At 41.1% G+C, this 21,756-nt stretch overlaps 2 protein-coding genes across 3 annotated transcripts in view; one reads left to right on the forward strand and one right to left on the reverse strand.

Moving 5' to 3' along the window:
- The window catches only part of LOC309708037 (B-cell lymphoma/leukemia 11A-like), a 32,970-nt gene extending 28,399 nt beyond the window's left edge, over nt 1-4,571 (reverse strand). Inside the window, exons 1-2 of the mRNA XM_082535764.1 lie at nt 4,189-4,571; nt 1,199-1,591 (exon numbers count right to left, since the gene is read on the reverse strand). Coding sequence (XP_082391890.1) covers nt 1,199-1,591; nt 4,189-4,243 — 448 coding nt within the window. The 5' untranslated portion in view covers nt 4,244-4,571. The remainder of the gene's footprint in view (nt 1-1,198; nt 1,592-4,188) is intronic.
- A 1,934-nt stretch (nt 4,572-6,505) lies between these two features.
- Nucleotides 6,506-21,756, forward strand: cep170ab (centrosomal protein 170Ab). 2 transcript variants are annotated; one of them, XM_082535763.1, is made up of 20 exons: nt 6,506-6,603; nt 7,749-7,829; nt 8,144-8,289; nt 8,414-8,503; nt 9,471-9,549; nt 9,761-9,819; nt 10,269-10,431; nt 11,197-11,334; nt 11,440-11,898; nt 12,002-12,360; nt 12,449-12,568; nt 12,684-12,816; nt 14,275-15,738; nt 15,885-16,128; nt 16,359-16,467; nt 16,662-16,823; nt 17,351-17,439; nt 17,811-17,904; nt 18,807-18,858; nt 19,013-21,756. In XM_082535763.1, exons 3-20 carry the CDS (start codon nt 8,185-8,187, stop codon nt 19,273-19,275), a joined length of 4,182 nt encoding a protein of 1,393 aa, XP_082391889.1. In that variant the 5' UTR covers nt 6,506-6,603; nt 7,749-7,829; nt 8,144-8,184; the 3' UTR covers nt 19,276-21,756. The 2 variants fall into 2 exon arrangements, with proteins under 2 accessions (XP_082391889.1, XP_082391888.1); XM_082535762.1 differs by having other exon boundaries at nt 8,147-8,289.

Below are 21,756 nucleotides of genomic sequence, written 5' to 3' on the forward strand. Positions count from 1 at the left end.
GTGAACTCCATTGCACGATGATCCAAGTGAGCAAGGAAAGGCGTGTTCGAACAGCTGACAAGGCCAAGAGGCATGTCAGAAGAATGTGTGTTTTTTGAGCATGTGTGCGTCCATCCCAGTTTGTGAGAAAGATTTTCAACAAACCGCACACTAATGAACAGTGGTTATTCTGTATGGCAGAGTGCTAAAACATTGACAACAAGTAACAGTAGCCCTTTACAATGCCATCTGCAAAGCTGAAGCGCTGACTAATACAGCACAGTAGTGCTCATTATTGAAAACTACCCTCTATGCATTCAGCCTGAATTGGCTTCAAATTCAATCACAACTGCCCAGGCAATCAGCGCAGTCTGGCACATGCTATCAGATCTGTTAAAGGAAATGAATAAACATCAAAATGGGCTGGTCAAAATCAAACTCCACTCTATAAAACCAGTCATAAGGGACCCATGCTTGTTTGCACAGCAACTCATGTTTTCACAACAGCCTCATTTAGCCCCAGTGGACAACCAACAAACCAACTAGCTGCCTTAAGAAGTCCTTAATTACTCAAATCAAGAAAAACACTGACAATTAGTGGCTGTAGTGTTCCTCAAATAAACAGTTCTTCCTTGACAGATCAACGTAATTACATTCTTTCCTATCTCTTTAATTTTAGAATCACAGTGAGCTTCAGCAGGCGCATATTTGAGGGTACAAGAGATATGGCAGTGTAATAAGCCAGGCAGGGATAGAGATACATCTCTCGCGACCACATGAGAGAGAATGTGAAGTCCAAAGGATCTGAGCACATCTGTGATGCAGCAACAAACCAAAAGAAACTGATCTCTTCTTTCTCTGTCTTTTTATAATCTGTTTCTTTGTCTGTCTCCATGCGTCTTTTTCGGTGCCTTTTATCAATATCCTTATTAATCTTCATGTGTATTCATGACTCTACTGAGGGAAATTCGCAACTCCTAAATGTAGCAGCAGACATTTCGCCGTCAGGTTACGTTGATTGGACACATCCTCACTACTAGAAGGGAAATTTCAGCGAGTATTTGTTGTCTTCTGTGATAAACTGCCTATGAACCTTAAAAGTGTGACCCACTCCACACAATCTAGAGCTTCAAGACTCTATTCACACTTGAATGCAAATTTCTCCTGCTCATCTGTTTACTCTTGCATGGCAGCCATGTTAAGCTTCCAGTGTGTTTACCTGTCATATTCTCCTGCTTAGGGATTATTCCTTGCAAGGGTGCAGATAAACAATCCTCATCCTGCGGTGACACCTGAACAGCCACCTCGACAGGTTGACGCACCCTCCTTTGGTGCTGATGTTGGGTCCGCGAGTGTGATGAGGATGTGGAAAGAGGAGAGGCGAGTGGGGAGGATGGTGGCCTGTCCAGAGGTTTGTCCACACAGAGGCTACCGTGGCACTGCCTCCGTTTGTGTTCAATGAAAAGCAGGATGTCAGCTAAGGGGAAGCGAGAGTGGCACTGGCCGCAGGTCAGCAGGTCCTGGTCCCCTTTTAGGGGCTCGCCCTGAGCCACTCCCAGGCTGGGGGAGTCCTGAGAGTCTTCTTCTGGTAAAACACCTGAGAGCGGCTCAGCTGGATAAGGAAAAGAAGAAAGACAGTTGTGACATGTAGTGAAGCGAGAATTGATATTTTTCTGAGTTTACATACACTGTTATTATATTTTCTTGTAAAGGAATAAGGCCGAGGAGTATATGTGCAGATGGGATTTTTAGGAAAGAAAGAAGGCAGAAAGGAAGAAAGAGCACACAGACAGCTTCGATAAGGACTGACATGTTCAGCTCGCAGGCAGCAGTCAAACGATTAAGTTGCTTGACCCTCTTTATTGTGCTGCCAATCTCGCTTTTTTAATGAACCTAACACCTCTGAGAATCAAAAAATAGATTCTAATTTGAGTTCAAGATGATTGGACCCCATTTCGTTAAAAGTGCTGGGATCTCGTGAACCAAGGTTAGACATTGAGGGGTTGGATGTGGAGTAGGTCCCTGAAGTAGAGCGAGAGAAAGAGAGAGAGAGAGAGAGTGAGCAGAGAGAGCATTTTAAAAGAAGTCATCTAGCCACATGGTAAACGACACTTGGCGCCCCGACTGGGATGTTGAGATAAGATGTGATGAATTCTTGCCGCCGGTTCAAGCTTTAATTCTATATCAGGTCAGATGAGAAGGTGGTGAGGGACTATGCAAGATAGGCCCTGTTACTTGTATGTTGAGTTGCATTAAAGATGAGGGAATTCACCCCTATTTTACTTATCTTAACCAGCTTATGCCATGGACACATACAAGGTGTATGAGATTGGTTTAGGTGGAAAGATTTTCTTCAAACCAAATAATCTCATTCTGATGTCAAGCAAGAGTGATGTGAATAACTTTGAAAGCTAAAATATAATGTGTTTTTTTTTCCTGATATCACACTGTGCTAGAATTTAAAGTAGTTTAGGCGAAGGTTTCCCACTGGGTTACAGCAGCAGGTCTCTTCCACTATCAGAAAAATCATTAGGTCTTTTTTTACTGTTTTAGAGTATTATGACTCCCTGTAATACCGGCAGATCATTCATTGTATTCTACAGTCCCTCGTTGAAAACACCAAAGGGATTATTTTCATTTTAAAATAAATGCAAAAATTAAAAGGAAGTGCCTACTTAAATTTCTAATGGTGCCTTTTTGCAACACAAAAGCTGACAATTAGCACTAGAACAGAATTTTGCAGTGTTTTCATGCAGTCTTATTTATTTTGCAATAATTAAAAAAAAACAATTAATATTCCAAAGTAAATTAAACAGATTTGGGTCATAACCAATAACAGAATTATACTGGTCAAAAGCAAAATCTTCATGTCATTAAACAAAAGCATATTTATACTCTTTGGTCATTTTTTCTTCATAATTTAAGGTCTGTAACTGTTTCTTTGTAAACACTTTATTTCTGGATCCTCTTTGAATGTGGGGAATATTGTACCTTTAGTGTACCTTTAGAAAAAATATGAATACATTCAAGAGAACATAAAATATGTAATAACCTACTGCTGCTGAACCGATCCTGTGCATGAGCTTGGTCAAGCAGGACAGGATAAAGTGGATCAAGTTCAAGTTCACGAGTGGCCTGTAGGACTACAATCAAATTGCGCCCCCCACTGGCAACCCATCTGACAGCTTTAGAATAAATGTTGCCAGAGCATAATTTGTTTCAGCGGCAATAAGAAGAGCATGCAGAAATATATACAAGAATAAAGATAAAAGAAAAGCACAGGTTGTTCATTTCGATCTCTAACTTACACTTAAACAGCCTATCTAGTCTGGAAACGTCTCCGCATTTACTGACGCGCGAAGAGTGCATTGATAAAGCAATATACTGATAAAGCTCTTAACCGACGAATGGAGCGAAATAATTCTTCGGCAAACAACAATTGGTCTAAACTGTGCGAAGAATGTGACATTCAATCAAAATCAATGCCCTGCAGTTTTACACGCGCGTAAAACAACTGTCCTTCTTTTCTCTTCCTTCATCTCAAAACAGTGTCGCGCACGGAGATTTCTGCGTATTTATGCAATTTATGGATACAAATGGATTGGATATGCCGTGTTTAAACGCCAGCGGTGAAAAAATTGTTGCAAAGAAACTGCATTCCTTGTAGGTAACGCACACGAGGTCTTTGCGCTTCGGACAAGTGTGTGTGTGTGTCTGTGTGTGTGTGTGTGTGTGTAAACACTTCCCTGTGTCCAAACCAACTAGGACCTTTGTAAATGCATTTTTACAGTTAAAAAGGACCTGCACTGTAGTAGTGCTGTGGCTTCAAAAGGTGCACATGGAAACTTAAGTGAATGGCAGCAGTTGTAACTCTGTGCCGCCTTCAAAGGTCTGCAAAGGTCTCTGGCCATAAAGCTCATGCATGCCCTTTAATGGCGAAAGAAACCTTGAAGGCTGTGTTATACAACGCGTTAACCAACACAAGTTGAGCTTCCCTGTCACGCTGCTCCAAAACTTCCTATAGAAGACCTCGTGATGATTATAAAGATAACCTGTAGTCTTGGATATGTTTGCGATTTGTCATTTTAGTCAGGACAGCGGTGGACGTATCCTAAGTATTAAAAGAAAGTTGCCGTATACAGAAAAAGATGGGTCACCGAGAGGAAAAACCAATGAAATTAAGTCGAAATGCAATGTATCTCCACTTACGCGAAAACTCCCGTTTGCTCAAGTGCTGGGGTTTGCCCTGCTTGCGGCGAGACATGTTGGTTTAGTGACGGATTTTCAGCTGAGTTCACATTGGGAAATCCTTTCCTACAAGGTAAACTCCAAATGAAATATCTTCATTGATGCGTCTGACAGCCAACAAGGGAAAAAAAAAAGCAATGAGCTGCTGATCATACAGAGGGTGAGGAGTAGTGCGGTGCGGGCTGTGCGGAGCTCTTCATGACTTTTTTGCAAAGAGAGAGTGATGGGGGTATAGTGAAGCCCCCTGCGCTGCAAGTTCAAGTGCGGACGTGACGTTCTGCGAACTTGAACGTCAGGCGCTGGACGAACTGAGACATACAAAACATGGGCAGGGCGAAGGCGGCCAGTGGGAGGGGGACAAGTCATAATAAAAGCCAATGGACACTCATTATGGACTACCTATGGAAGAGAAGAGAAAAAAGGGAGACCCCGAAGACACCAATGGACGAAGGGGATCAAGGGGGCTGGGCTAAGAGGGAGAGCGAGGGAGAGAAAGAGAGACACTGTTTTACAAGGAAAGCAGTAAAAAGCGCGTGAACCAAAGAGCGTATGTAACAAGGATGTAGTGGTGGATAAACCCAGCTCTTGCACTCGTGTTTATTAGTTGTTGTTGGGGGGGTTTTTTCAAGCCACTATGAATATGCAGTCTTTATGCAAATTTACAGTGCAGACTGGAAATGTCATTAACACTGAATAAAGTGTTTTTATTTCAGTCGGCCTTCTTGAGCTAAACTAATTGAAATGTTATTCTCCGACAGGATGAACTAAACTCTGTTTTTTGTTGTTGTTGCTGAATTTGTTTAATTTGTTTGCTTTCTTGAGAAGTGGTGATAGACCGGCCATTCTCTCTGGGCTTTTGCCTTGTATACAGGGAAACCTAAAGTTAACTACCTGCAATTAAAATAATGTGAAATGAGATTCATAAATAGTTTTATATAATATACTTAAATATAAGAATATATTTAGATATAATGTACTCGTTTTGTTTCGATGGTGGACGTGTAAAAGATAAAGAAAGGGAAAAAAGATATTAGAGTTAGAGTGTAACGTGCTTTGATTTACAAAACAATTTGTAATCTGTCAGCTTGTGTAATGCACCTGAGCCTGTATTCCAAAACTGAAGAGAAACGTGGATTTAACTCTTATCCACTCCAAAGGTCTAATTTATGTTACAGGTAAGCAACATTTCAGTAAAGCATTCTGAAATACTTAACAACAACAACAACAACAACAACAACAACAACAAAATAAATAAAATAAAAAAAAGTAATATTATGCATTCCAGACCTAATGGAATTTTATAACTCACCGATAAAACTTAAGTCTCAGCTTCATTCATTCAGCTGTTGCATTTAAATATTGGGCCCATTCATTATGGCTGAAGCCAATGTGGGATTTTAATTTTTTCCAAGTTTTCCAGTGATCAGATTGGATTAACGTGTACAGTCAAGTGCGCTTGCTTTTAAACAAAGCTAGTAATTCATGACTAATGGAACCTATAGGGGGCATGTCCAACAAAAACAGTGTGTGTCAAGTGGATTAGGGTGGCCTGATGGGCAGGTTTATACCCTATACTCTCTCACCTGACCTTCGTATGTCGTTATGCAGTTACAGAACAGCCGAAAAGATGCTGGGCAATTCTTTTTTCATTTATTTTGGTTTCATGATGAATAAAGTTTATTAGAATCGCATAAAAGCCCCTTCTCTAACTTAACGCAACTAAAGCCGGAGGACCTTAACAGCACCCATACTTTTAAAAATGGTTTGCTTTTATTTTGTTGATTATATACTAGCTTCCTAATCAGGCTCAACAATTGAATTTACGTCGGCATCGAAATCACAGCACAGTACTTTGGCTCCATCTAGTGGTTCAACACAAGACTGACCTTTAATAGACTATCATAAGCTGTGTCCTAACATAATTATACGGAGCTGGAAACCAGTAGATTACTCACTCTAGCGCTTAATCTAAAACATTGAAATACTAACATAGCAGCTACATTGTAATTTTAAAAAGTTTCAATGCAAATATAATCAAATCGTATCATTTATATACAATGCATGCATTTAATTTCCTATTATTATACTTTCAGCGTTTCCAGTCTTACGACTGTAATTTATATGCCAACTCAATTTAATTATCGAGTCACTGCCCAAAATAAATGATCCATCATCCACCTAATATGGGCCACTCATGGTTCGCTGTCTATATTACATAACCTCATCTTTTCCTACATGAGCGCATTGCGCCACCTTGAGGCCAAGACACAGCAGTGTTGAAGGACCTAGGCTGGGCAGAGGGGTTGCAGGAGCAGCAGCAGCATCGCTGTTCATAACCTTCTACTCATCGGATGCTGTTTGCCCATAGAGCACCTGGTGAGAGACATTTTGCCATTGTTTTATTTCCCTAACAGGCCTGCGCTGATGCCTTTGGTTGCTTCCTCTGATATAAGGATGAAGACAGTGAAATGAGCTTCGCTGTTTGTGCGACAGACCTATACGTCGCCCATAATGGTCGATCGTGGGATATCAGCAGGCAGCATCCTAAACATGATTTGGTTGGCTTTAAAGCACGTGATAACAGATATCTGTCTAAATTAGCCTGTGTTTGGCTTAAAAGGTGTGCGTAAAGGGATGTACTGAACGTGACAGATTAATGCACGCTTCAGATGACATGTCGCTAATAAATGTTAGACTCATTGTGGCCAGTCTTGTGTTTATCCTACAATCTGCGCGATATTGGGATGAAATTAGATGATACTTTTTGCTTATTATTAGCTGGTCTTTGCTATCATTCTTAAATGGCTCCACGATGAACGCTGGACTGAGACATGGCCTAACCGAGCTAATTTTCAGGCTCAGTCATTGGCCGACTCTAACTCATCAGCTGCTGCCGCTTGCAGCCTCAGTTGATGTGTGGTCATTTGCAGAGGAGATTCATATCAGAGTGGGTGAAGCCGTGTGTGTGATCAAGCGTCTAAAGAGAAAATCTGGGCCACTAGGAGCCAGCCTACTGAAAGGATGGACCACGTAGTTCTCTATTGGGAGGTTGGGGGCTGTCCCATTGGGCTTGAGCTGACGTACAAAAAGGAGCCTCACATATGACAACGTGTGCGTAATTAAATCTTACTAATTCACCTATGACTCTCTCGGAGCATGAGTCAGCAGGCCTGCCTACTAATAATGCAGAGAGGGGACGGGGTGTTTGTGTCAGTGAAAAGCGCTGTTGTGCTGTTTTGTGTGCATGGGAATCCTGACAACTGCCTGGAAATCATATGAGAGAATCATGGGGAGCAGAGAAGTGGATATTCTATTTACGTCTGTATTTTCTCTGTTTCCTTGACTTCCTGTGGTCGGTGTAAATGCCTGTCTTCTGTTTGGCTCAGAGTTTCTGGATCTGATTGAATTAGCTGTCATATTACATATTTTATTATCTCTTTCTTTCTAAGCCCCATCTCCCTGTCACCCTCACATGCACTCTCTTTTTGCACAGTATCTAACTATTCTTCCTCCTTTTTCAGTGGAGTGCGTTGTGAAGCTGATGACAGGACAATCCTGCTGAGCGACTCACTTTGGGAGTTTAGAAGAATGCCTGAAATACTGTAAGCTGTCTCTTTATTTTTGGAACTTACATTTTTTTTAAATTTCTTGTTGTTAGCTGCACTACATGGACTGATAAGCTTGCCAATGTCCTCGGGTGATAACCGAAATAGCTACTGTGCATATGACACACAAGCACACGCACAAATGCTGAAATAATTTTTGCTTTATGTAATTATATGAAACAGCATGCCTCACCCACTCCTGTTTACAGTGTAAGAGTATATTTTTTCATTGATCGAAGGATAAATATTTAATGGTCTCATTAATAGATTTATAGCTATAAACTGCAGTCTAACACTGTTCTTGTTTTCAGCAGGATGCATTAAGGGGCACATGTGAACTTGTCAGGCAGAGATGAGTCTGACTTCCTGGTTCCTGGTGAGCGGTGGGGGGACACGCCATCGTCTCCCCCGAGAGATGATCTTTGTAGGGAGGGATGACTGTGAGCTTATGCTGCAGGTACTGTACTGTGAATCCACCCGACATATGATCTGAGCTGTCATTCTTACTCTGACTGGATTTTTATCTGAAGCACTGAGATTAGTGAGGATTATAGTGATTGACTGGATCTTGTATGGTTTAGTCCCGTAGTGTGGACAAACAGCATGCTGTCATCAACTATGAGCCAAATACGGATGAACACAAAGTTAAGGACCTGGGCAGCTTAAATGGGGTGAGTGAATTTTTTTTAATTTATGTGTATGTGTCTTAAAGCAACCCCTGCCTAATGTTTTTTAATGCAATAAAATCTACATCAGTGTGTCCCAAAATTAAATATCAAACATTTCCCTGAAAGTATACCTTATTTATTCTTATTTATTCTTTTTCGGGCCGTGGCTTTCTCATCTTCTACTGCTTCCGTTTTTACAAATTTTTATTAGTTTCTCTTAAGCCCTCAGTATTCAAGGAAATGCATTACTTTGAGTACTAAATTGCCAGAGTGCCCCTTAACTGCTTCAGCAATTTACTGCTTACAAAAGTAGTCGTGAACCTGTTCTAACATAATTTGTTTTTTTCTTTGGATTTAAATTATTTTCCAACCCTAAATAAACTGAAAGACGTCATTTTTGGTAGTGCAAATATTATACATAGCTTATGACAGGCAGCTTGATGGTGCAGCGGCTAGCGCTGTCACTTCACTGCTCCTGGTTCAAACCTCTTAGTCGGCTGGGGCCTTTCTTTGTGGAGCTTGCATGTTCTTCTTGTGCTTCCTGTGAATCTGTGGGTTTCCTCCAAGTGCTCTGGTTTCTTCCCATAACCCAAAGACATAAATTTTATCCTAATTAGTGATTCTAAATTGACCGTGGGTGTGTGTGTGTTTGTCTATGTTCAGGGTCACACCCATGATCCTAATTTGGGTAAGAGCTTTAAGACAGATGGATGAAAAAAGTGGCAGAGTACAAACATTTTTATGTGTGTACAGATGTTTCCCTGCTTAAATTCAACATGAAATAAGCTTTTTTGTGTTAGATCTGGTTAGGATTGTGACTAAAGGTCTGGTACAAAATTGGCAGTTGGTTTGTGTGTTATGGACAGCATCATTGTTATGCAAGCAGTACTGAGATTTCTAAATAATCTCACTTTTGTACAAAGTCCTCATATGTTGTTCATAACCACATTGTTTCTTTGTTTGTTCCCAGACATTTGTCAACGATGTCAGAATACAGGAGCAAATCTATGTCACGCTGAAAATTGATGACAAATTGAGGTTTGGATATGATATCCTTTGAATGTATTCTTGTGTTATCTGTCAAACCCAGTAGCACGCAGTACAAGGTCAGTGAACATGGGGTGCACTGTAACTTTATCGGTTCTTGAATAGCCTGTGAATTCTCATTGCACTCTGCCTACTGCATAATAGATAAGGCTATCAGTGCAGGTTTCTCATCCCTGCAAAGGGCTCGTCATCTTTTACCTTAACTTGTCTCACATACCAACCTGTTTACTGTGGTTCGAGGAGAGATGCATATTCCTGAGGAGGCCCTCAAGGTTAGATGACACGCTACACAGAAGAACAATATTCATATGTTTGAAGACGGTGTAAATAGTTGTGTTTGAAACAGGATAGGTGCAAAGATCTTGTACTTTTTCATCAGTTAGGAGCAATATTGTAGAGAATAGATCAAAGAGTTCTGCTGAAGTGGGCAAAATGACTTTTCAAGATTGATGAATTTGCTGTTTCATCAACAAAAACTGCCCAGGTAGCTGCAGAAAAAAAATAATGCAGATTTCTTATTCATGAGCTAGAGGAACATAGCACATTATCATTCAAAATATATGCGAACAGTATGGCATACGATCAGTATGCCATACTGCTATCTGGAAGATTAAAAAGCAAGAAAAAATCTAGACAAGATATACATCGTAATTATTTTGACAGTATTGTGTAACCTTTGTCTTTGGCTAATTCCCCTTGTTTCTGTTGTCTAATTTGTCAGCATGAAAAGTTTAGCAGCCAACTTCAGTTGAACCAGAAGAAACTCCCAGAGGCAGAATCATCCAAATCTCAAGTCAAACCACCTGAGGCAGCAGCTGCACAGGTGTGTGAGGGAGCCACTGCCAAGCCAAGTGAGGCCAACAGGTCAGAGGACAAGGCAACAGGTAAGTCTGAGCATTGAAAGTTAAAGGACACTGGACACATATAATATAGTAAATCTAATACCTTGAATCGATAAAATATTCCCAGATACATAAACTGATAATGAAAGAATTTTTAGAGGTAGTTCTTAAATAGATTTTAGGACTACAAACTATAGCAGCCGTACTCTAGGACAGTGGCAGACGTTTGGTAATTTAGCTTCTGTATAATGCCACAGAGGATTCAAAATCAGACAGTCAAGATGTGTGAAATATATTTCCCTGTTTTCACAGGTTCAGATGAAGTCTTTTCTGTTATTATTTAATGACAAATTAGACAGATAAAAGACAGCTAATTCCAAATGTTGAACTTGCATTTGGTATCCATTTTCGGGAACTCTTAGTATGATCCAAAGAGATGTAGACACAAAATCTTACGGTGTCAAAATAAACAATCTGGTGCATTCTGAAAACAAAGGAATGCAGTGGTCCACCCAGCAACACCCCAAGGCCTGAAAGACCATGAAAAACAACTAAAGTCAATGATCACAGAGGGTTGCAGGGTTGTTACCTTACAATAAAAAGCACCTTGGGAAACTGTTGTGATTTGACACTATATAAATAGAATTTAACTGAATCAAGGGCCTAAATATAGATGGCAAATTATATGCAGTAATATTGGGGATGTTGCATTACAATGACCTTTACCTGAAGCCTATTTAGGGTCTCTAAGCCTCAATTAATACATATGTGCATTCCTATATATAAAGAAATGTACTGTTTTGGCAGGGGATGTCACAGTGCTGCACAGGGGCACCCCCCTGTATGGCCAGCCTGCCTGGTGGGGAGATGGAGACACTGAAGACCAGCATCCAGGAAAGTCAGAGGACAAGAGTTCAGACCGGAAACGAGAAAAAGTTGAAGCAGGTACCAACAATTATTGCTCATTATCAGTTTACTTTTTTGGAAATATTACAAATATTCTGTAAACTTTATGGTGCCAGACAAATATCTTTGTATTAATTGTGCCAGAATCTAAGAAAAGTGAGGAGATCCCAAAGTGTACCCTGCAAACAGCCTCTAATCAGGAGCCTAGCTACTTCGAGATCCCAACAAAGGATGCAAAGGATCCCTCAGGAAGTAAAGTCAGCAGTGAATCCATCTCAAGAGAACAAGAGGGTGGTGCTTCTGCTGCAGCAGAGCCTGCCCATGGCCACGCCTCCTTCACCATTGAGTTTGATCCTGGGGCCTCAGGTAAAGTGACTGTCAAAGACAGGGTTGCGAAGGTAGGACCAGAGACCAGGCCACGCCCTAAAAGGGCTGTTGGGGAGGAGCTGAGTCCTCTTCAGACAGCCATGGTCGCAGCAGAAGTCAAAGTTGCTGACTGGCTTGCTCAGAATGAGTTACCATTGGCTCTAAAAGAAACGGTTGCAGAGGATGATGGCGAAAGCGTGAAAAGCGATGTGCCTGTACAACTGCGGAGTCTTAAAGGTGTGTTTATATGATATAGAGTTTGGTATAGTGTACAGTATTACACGCGATACTTACTTTATCACTCTTATGCAACATTTTGATCTATTACCTCACTATCCAGGAAGTAAACATGAGGATGGCACTCAGAGTGATTCAGAAAATGCACTGGGTGAACAGCGCAGGGCTGCAGCGCTAGAAGAGCGCTCATGGGGACTCTGGGGAAGCACGGGGATGAAGATCAGAGAGGGTCGTGCAAACGTACCAGAGGGTCTCTTTGCAGAGGAAGACAGTCCTGCACGTCGTCGTAAACCTTCAACATCCAAAGTAGCAGAGAGGAGACGTGGCTCAGCACCCCATCAACAGAGCGGGCGCGACGAGTGCTATCATCATGGAGATGATTATAGTGATAGAGGGACTTATACCATCGAGCTGGAGAATGGAGATCATGAAGAAGAAGAGGCTAGGAAACTGATTGACAAGGTAAAAACGTTAAAGTTATAACTCTTTTTTATAGTTTATCATCTAATCTCCTGATCATAATATGTTTTCTTACTTGTGTATATGTTAGGTGTTTGGTGTGGACCAGGAGTCTGGGTCCAGGGTGGGGAGTGCTGACCAGAGAGAAAGACTCGCCTCCCAAAGGTCTGGCACTGGAGACCGAGGAAAACCCGGACGCATGGAGACAGAGGTGTAACAGCGTTCTTCTAAGTTATACTCAATAAGCTGTCTTCTGACTGACTAAAGCAACATCTGTTTCCAGTTATTGACATGTTTTTGTTTTATTTCCACGTTTGCTTGTTTAGGTCTTGTCTGAAGAGTTGATGGTGGGTGGTCCACGCTGGGTGTCACAGTGGGCTACTCTAGCTGCCAGTCATATTAGGACTGACCCTGAAGGGTCAGGAGGCGAAAGCCACATCTTGGTCACGGAGGACAGAGGTATTAAGTTTAGGTTTACTAAATCTCAAAAAAGGATTCCTTTAATATTTATTAAATTAATTTCAGCATTTTGTTCATGCTTCAGTATGTAAACGTTTGCTAAACAAAGTCCACAGGGTCCAATCACACACTGGGGTTAAATGATAAACACGTTGTAAAAGCAGCATAAGTAGACAGGTGTCACAAATTTACTCATAATTCAGTTATACAGCAGTCTGTCACATTAGGCTTGTCATTTTTCTGTAATAGCTATGGTATACTGTTACAGTGGTGGATAATTACAATGCAAAGAGTAATCCAGATGAGATAAAAGTTAAATTAATTTGTCAAGGATATGAATGCTTGCAGGCCTTCTTCTTAATTGGTTTGTGCAATATAGCCAACCAATGACAACTTATCACTCTCTTTATGTAGTTTCTACTCTTCAGACTGTGGACAACAAATAGAGTGGCCATCTTAGGCACACAGCAGCCACTCAGAAGAAAGTTAGCTTAGGTGGTCTCCTTAAATGCACAGAAGCTAAAATGGCATGTGTCAGAAAGAGTATGACGCCTACTTCAGGTTAGCTAACATAGCTGCCAGGCTGCTGGTCACATTTCACCAAATAGGCATTAGGCAAGCAACTTTTCATATCCAAGAGGAAGATTTATTCCTGATTATTTCACTAACATACAGCAGACTGTAATTATTTGCATTTGGCACAATAGAGTCACGTGACCACAGTGAAGCCAGAGGTTTCATGTTAAAATATTGAAGTATCGCAATATTTTACAAGTGGAAGACAAAATAGTTTCTTAACGTGTGCCACTTTCAGTCAAAGGTCTGAAATTGCAGCTTTTTTGTTTTTTAAAGAAAATAACCTTTCTGACTAACTACAGTGGAACACCAACTTACGAATACCCCATTTAACAAAAAAATTCAAGTTACGAAGGCACGTAACGGCAATATTTCTGCCCGTGTTACGGCAAAATACCCGTGTAACGAAATCCACTGGCTCTGATTGGCTGAGCCCAGAATGCCCACAATGCCTTCCGTATCATATGACAACCCCCTTGGCTTTCGTACTTGCGCTTCGCTGTTCCACTTGAACGACGTATTGTTGTTGCAGTTAGCAATTAGCCTATAGCCTATCGTTCACTCAAAAGGCGCGATGGGTGCTTTGACTTACGAACATTTTTGACTTACGAAAGACCCTCGGGAACGAATTAATTTCGTAAGTCGGGGTTCCACTGTATCTGAATTTTATGTTTTAGCTTCTCGTTGCTTCAAGTTGCAAAAATAATTGAACAAATTTTTATTGGGACTTTCTATTAAGGATCTTTATTATAGCCAACTATTAAATTAAAAATCTGGCAAACACCTCTAACAGTGCACTGATTCTACCAGTATATAATCCACTATATATGTATATATGTATGTTTAATGCACATTCTGATCAAATATTTTCTTTCTTTTCAGCTGATATAAGTGAATCCAGCCACTCAGCCTCCTTTGCCTCTACTGGGTACACAGAGCGCAAGAGGAGAACCCTACCCCAGCTGCCTGGTGAGGATCTCAGCCTAGGAAGGAGGACCCCAGGCTCAGGCCTACGTGCAGATATGGGGGAGAAACAGGACACAGAGCTACAGGAGAAAGAAAACCAGGAGGAAAAGGTGGGCAGAGGAAAGACTCGACCCGGCCAGTGCACAGGAGGTGTGGGCAGTCACAGTGGCAGCCCTAGTCGTTCGTCACCAGCCAAGTCGCAGGATAGTGGTGGTGGGAGGTCAAGTCAGTCAGGTGTGTTGACAAAGCTCCCACCTCGTCCCATGACCAGCGGGGAAAAAAGAATGGAGGAAGTACGGAGGAGGAAAAAAGAAGAGGAGAAAGCCAGGGAAAGTAGTGGGAAACCCCTATTGAGACAGGAGAGCTTCACTGTGGAGAAACCAAGTTCCAACGTCCCTATAGAGCTCATACCACGTATTGATGGTCTCACAGGCAAAACTCAATCTAGAGAGCCTGGCATCGACAGCGCCACACTGCAGAAAGACTCAGAGGCTGTAGCAGCCTTTCTAGAAACCACTGTGTCAGACCAAGGCGATCCCCCAAGTCAGTCCATTGAAGGATCCATGTCACCAGAGTCAGATGTTGACACGACAAGTACAGTAAGCCAAGCTGATGGAGCAAGGAAAGTAGTCCAGAAACGCCGAACTCTAGCAGGACAGCAGAAAGAAAAAACTGTAGTTTGCTCATCTGGCAAGGGTCCTGCTGGTGGTAGGGAGACCCAGGACAAGAGGGTCAAGAATAGAACTTCTGGTCCTTCACAGCCAAACCGTCCTTGGACTTCCCTGGATCTCACTGATGATGATGTCAACTCCAATTCTCTCTTATCAGACTCACAGCCCACCTCCACGAAAGACTCCAAAAACTCACATGCTAGAGGTCAGACAGGGAGCACAACAGTTGGAGCCAGCACTAAGTCTAGCCGGGCTAAGATCAGTCAAGCTCCTGCCTCTGCTTCCGCCAGTAAAGCCACCAGTGTCCCCAAGCCCAGGCCTACCAGGGCATCACTGTTGCGGCGAGCCCGGCTGGGGGATTCCTCAGACACTGAACCTGCTGACCTAGACCGGATGTCTGTGGCCTCTGAGGCCTCCACTGCTAGTTCCACATCCAAGACAGGGATGGCAAAAAGAGGCATGTCCAGAATAGAAGCTCTGGCACAGCCAAGGAGGCCAAGAGTGGGCTCCCCGTCTGCCCAGAGTGACTCAGAGGCCACTGTGACAAGGAGTAGAGGTCTGGGGGCCCGCGGTGCAGGTGATTATGGCATCAGGCAAGGATTGAGAGGGTCCAATATGACTTCAATGCCTGGACCCAGAGCAAGAGCTAACAGTGCCTCCAAGCTACCTGACAAGAGTAAAGGAACCTCATCACATGCCACACCTGCATGTAAGTGTGTACACATTTTTTTTAAATGTTCCTAATTATGCTTTGACTGCCAAAAGATTGTACAGTTACCTGCAATTATCTACTTAAAGAAGAATTCATCTGGCATCTTAAGCTTCATCTAAGCTTCACTGCCATTCTTTCCTCAGCTGGAACTCGGTGGCGCCGTGTACCAGTGGAGTATGCTTCCACCTCAGAGGATGAGTATGGCTCAAATCGTCACATATCCAAGCAGGGGCACACACGGCTATTCCCGTCTACTCGAGTAGCCCAGCTTGGAGGTTCAGCTCCAGCAACCCCAAATCCTGCAGGCCTAGCTACCGTGAAGCAGCACTCTAGGGAACAGGATGAGTATATGAGAGATTGGACAGCACACAGCGAGGAAATAGCCAGGTACGTAGGTGAGAAGTACTCCTGTGTATATGAGTGGATGAATGAGTCAGATAGCAGTATTCTAACACATTTTTCCTGCTTTAGGGCATGTGCCTCTTTATTGCTTCTTTTTTTTAGCTTAGGGTTGCAGTTCTTTTTATTGGATCTTATTTTACAGCTGTTATTTTGTTTTAAATAAATATCACAAAATAACACAACAAAATAACATCATACTTATGTTTGCTCCACAGGATAAGTCAAGATCTTGCAAAAGACCTGGCCATGCTAGCCAGAGAGATTCATGATGTGGCAGGGGAGATTGACTCAGTGAGCCCTGCAGCGACCGACCCTGGAGCTCTGGTATAGTTGTTGCATCTTAAACTAATTATAGCATACAAAATATAAGGATTCAGTTTATTCAATAACATTTATAGCAATCCTAATGCTAATAGAATACAGATTCTTAATTCTTAAGTTTGATTACATAACATGGACAAAAAAATTGGATCTGAGGAAAGAATATCAATTTTCAATATATTTTATTTCCGTTTCAGTTGGAGGAGCGTGTGTTTGATGACAGTTTGGACCTCGGCGGCTCCTCCACACAGCATAATAGCATTCTGGGAACCAATGGGCAGTCTGTGGAGCTTCGATCTCGTAGGTCTAGCGGACAGAGCTCCAGGTCCATTCGGCGACAGACATGGAATAGAGATGATGTAAGGCCTTGCTTCAATTTTAAATATAATGTTCTCCTCAATATATGGCCTGCTATGTACCATACTGCTAATCTAGATTTTGAATTTGATGTGCTTCTCTGCATTAGAAAGTGAAAGTATGTGGAGCAGCAAACACAGCAAGTTTAGAGTTATGTTAAGAGCAAAAATAGCAAGACGTTCATGTCAGTCTGTACCACTGTTTGACACTAGAGGGAGCTCGATACATGCTAGTTACAGTCATCCCTTAATTGGTATGTGACTTTTGTTGCCATGATGCCAGGTCTCTCTTGGAAATGAGATTTTTAATCTCAATGAGATTTTTTACCTGGATAAATAAAGGACTAATAAAAAAATAGGCCAATGTAAACCTAAAAGCAGTGGTAAAGCTAATGAAAAAAATGATGTACTTAAATTAACTAAATGTAGCAATAGTACAGGTTGTTTACATTTTACCGTGTAAATTAATCACTTTTTGCCAGTAATTTATAACTGGTAGATTCAGATGATATTTTTTTATTGTCTTTCAGGCGGTCCCAGACAATTTGCTGCTAGCTTCTGTGACTCAGCTGTCAACCAGGATACGCCAATCTGTTGACAGAACAACCTGCAAAATCAGGCAAGTATTGTTTGACCACGCTAAACAAAAATTGATTTTCACGTGTTGTTGTGGTTATTTATATATTCAATGCACACACTAAAGAGGGATTGCATGATACAAATATTGTCTGTGTGTGTACAGATTCTTGTCTGTGTTTTTTGTTGGAAATAGCAGGTGACACAGTTTGAATGACACATCACACAGGCTTACTCCGCCACCCAGTTACATATTTTTCTCATTAGAATGACAATTCAAAGGCAGATTTTTTTCAATGCTACAATGTGCTGATGGCATCTGAATGAAATAATTTAAGCAGTCACTTAATCTATATTAAACATGTTTTATGTATTTCACTTTTATCCTATTTTTGTAACAACCTGGCTTTGCAGGATCCTCTTCAAGGATAAAGAACGAAAATGGGATGAGATTGAGACCAAACTGCAAGCAGAGCATGACTCCTTACTGCTCAAGAGCTCAAACAAGGTGATGAATCTGCTGAAGGCTTGTGAAACAGACAGGACTGTGATATTTATAGCCAAATAGGCAGCACTGGTGTAGAAATTACAATATTAGTGTAGCATTTTGGTCCATCAGTCAGTACAGCGCTTGTTCACCGTGAAATATTTTAAAAGGATGGATTGCAATGGAGAAAAACAGATACAGTGTGTAACAAGATTGTGATCCGATTCTGTCTTTATTTTATGGAGACTCTACATTTAATGTATTGAAGCTTCTGGAATGTGAGCCGATAGATAACCAACCGCAAACTCATCTTTCCTTATTGGGGTTATTTTGGCACAGTTTAATTCAACCAAATTTTAAAAAAGAAGTCCACAGTCACAGTATATTCCATAAGTACACATTTATAGAAGTAATCTTTTAGCCTTTTCTTGGCTTGAATTAATTGAACACTATTTTCAATCCAGTCATTCCTTACCATTTTCTGATTACTTATTCTAAGCAATCATAGTGAGTGCTCACAGTGCTATAGCTGTTTGGAGAATGAAATCAACAATGTCATACACCCTTTAGATTAACTTCAAATTAATTTCAGTATTTAGGCACCAAATGTGATTAGACTGTTTGGAGAAAAAAAAAGACTTACAACTTCACCTCTACACACTTTTACCTCTCTCCAGCACAGGATCATAAATTCTGACTGTAACACTGTCTGGCCTCATGTGAACCTCTGAAAAGAGATATGTGTGTCCACGACACAAGTTAAAGGGCTCGTAAAGCATTACTGAGTGTAAAGGGCTCGGCTCCAAACTTTTTCCTGAGGCAATGAAAAGATTAATCGAGTTGATTTATTTGCTGTAAGAGCCTTCACTTACTTAATCAGGCCTGAGACCAGCTTTCATTTTTCTATCACATTCTCTTAACAGGAAATTTCAACCATCATTCAAGACTTGAAGAGGGTGGAAAGACAACTGATGGGTATGGCTCTACCTATGCTTCTCTTTAGTTTTTGGAAGAAAAGCGTGAAATATTGTATTGTTGTATTGTATTCTGCAGTGTTACTGCAGTCTACACCACGGGAAGTCTTATGATGTATTAAGTGGGACTGTTTTTCTCTGCTCCAAACTGACAGTAATTGACATGATGGTAGATCCAGATGGAACTCTGGATGCCCTGTCCAACCTGGGCTTGACCAGTCCTCTGACTGACCAGAAGATCAGCCCAGGGGCTCAGCAGAGGGCAGCTGTGTTACAAACTGAAGCAGAAGCTTCTTCACGCACACTTTCATCCTCCAGGCCTGAATTACTGTCCACTGAACCTGTTGGATCTTCAAACCATGCAGAAGTGTCAGAACGAGACCCAGGGCTACAGCAGAGCTCTAATTCCTACAACTGACATTCCACGGTGGATTAATCCAGAATGCAATCAATTGGAGATATCAGACACCCTCAGAGCAGACCCTGGTGTGAGGTTAGAAGTTTTTCTGAGATAAGATGAGGACCCAGAGCAATGCCTTTTATATGGAAAAGTCTCTCTGCTCTGTCAGTCAAACTAAATTATGTTAGGACTCTAAAATTCCAACACTGTCAAAGGGAATCTCTTGAGATGACAGCTCTATTATATGACAGTATTACACTATTAACTGCTAGGCTAACGAAGAAGCTTTGACATCATATACAGTAACCCATCTGTGTTTTTGTGTTGCAGCTCATTATCATTACCCATTATCCTTGAAAACATTTGAGAAAAAGGGCAGATGTGATGTTAAACCTAAACCTACCAAATTCCCTTTTAATTATTCTACTGTTTTGGCTTGAAATGAGCAAAAGCAGACCAACCTTTTACCTTGCATTCTTTGCAAGTGACACAAAAGCTTGACAGACTTAGAGCCAACATGGAAACCCAAACTGAAAAGGTGCAATAGTGTCAAGGAGCCATGTTTGAAAGTGTTCTTCTGTCCTGCCTAAGAGTTATTTATCAAATTATTAGGGGTGCAACGATACACAAAATTCACGGTTCGGTTCGGTTCGATACTCAATATTTTTTCGACACAAAGAAATTTTCATGACTTTTTAATTTATCATTTATTAAAATTATAAATATATATTTTAACTCAAAAGTACAGTTTTTAAATGTAATGTTGCTGAAACAACAAAATAATAATAAAAAAAATCTATCTGATCGAGAAATCACTCATCTTTGGAAAAGAGAGTTTATTACAGAGAAATGGCTCTTTCCAAAATAAAAGCTATACTATCCGCTTCTTCTGGGCTATATTCTCAGCAGCATATTAAACATATCAGGTCCCCATAAGGAGAATCATGTGCTAACGGCTGTCTAAATGACTCTGGTAAAGTTTGTAGCATGCGTGCTTGTTGTTTTTGTCTGCTTCCACTTGTCTTTGCACTAGGATGATGTCGGAGTAAATGTGCAGTCATATTCGTTGTGTTCCCACTAGTGCTGTTAATCTCGTTAAAATGACATTAACGCCATAACGCGGCAAATCTTCATTAACAAGTTACCGCATATCGCCCCATGCATGGGGCTTGACGGCGTCAACACATTAACTAGCTAACTGCGCTAACACACTACTTCCCACCAATTGAGCATTGCGTGGCACATCCGACAAACTGTTTTACTTTTGTCCATGACGCACTTACCATCAGGGTCATGCTTCACTTGAAAACCAAAATAGTTTCAAAGGCCAGATCTGAATGAAGGTGGGGGAGGTTTAATTTCGGGTAGCGTTGAGGCAGTTGCCATGTTGCAACGAGATTAGCTTCTGTCTTGCTAGCTTGCGCTGCGCTCAGTGGATCTGCACTCAACAGTGCAGCCTAGGCGGAGTAGTCGAACCCAGATCCACTGAGCGCTCAACACAGACAGCATCGTCAGAAGAAAAGTTGATACATTAAATAAAAAATTTTGTATTGTTCGATACATATGCGTACCAAACCGAAAGCACTGTATCGAACGGTTCAATAACGATGTATTGTTGCACCCCTACAAATTATATATTTTTGTCCTGTTTGCAATAGCAATGCCTAAGGTAGCCTCAGTAATGATTTTCCATGAGAAACGGCCACCGTGCCTATTTTTGGGAAAAGAACTGGGTGCCTATATTGTTATGTACCAGTGTTATATTATAAAGTAGTTACGTTTAAAACTTACATCCATGCCCCTTTTCCTGTGCTGATGTCATTTGAAGACAGTTTATCAAAGATAAACCCGATGTGTTAATGAAAATTGTGAACTGAAATGTAGCTCCCAGAATAGGATTTTCCTCTTCCAAATGCATTTTGTCACAAGTGCCCTGGCTCAAACAATCATTATAATCCTAGATACTAGAGAGTCCAATGTAAGGAAGATGGCGAGAAGGAGGTAGACGTCTTTTTGTTTTTGCATTTCAAAGCCAATATATGTTGCTATTATTCTCTGAGGGACCAGGATGTAATGCACCCTAATGCTACTCCTTTATCATGTTTATGTCTTTGACCGTGATGAGATGAACGGTTTATCAAACTACTTTCTGATTGCAAGTTAAATGTGTTTGAACCAGCATAGACAGGGACTACCTCCAAGTCCTGCTTTTTGTTGTTGAATGATCCACAGTGTAATGACTGGGTAGGTTTTCCAATGTCTTGCCTCATACCAATGTTTACATATGAATGTATCCTGATCAGAACTGTTGAATAACATTTTAGCCAAAACAACTTTAATAAAGATGAATAATTGCATTTTGTGCTCGGCATACTTTATCTTTCCTTTTGTTTGAGCATTTGGAGATTTTTTTGTTTGGATGTTTTGTATGAGCTTTTTTTGTATTGATGTTAGGTTTAAATGTCAACCTTGCAATATCAGTGTTTTTCTCATTTTCAA

The sequence above is a fragment of the Aulonocara stuartgranti genome (assembly GCF_965226115.1).
Source record: "Aulonocara stuartgranti genome assembly, chromosome: 6".
Taxonomy (NCBI): domain Eukaryota; kingdom Metazoa; phylum Chordata; class Actinopteri; order Cichliformes; family Cichlidae; genus Aulonocara; species Aulonocara stuartgranti.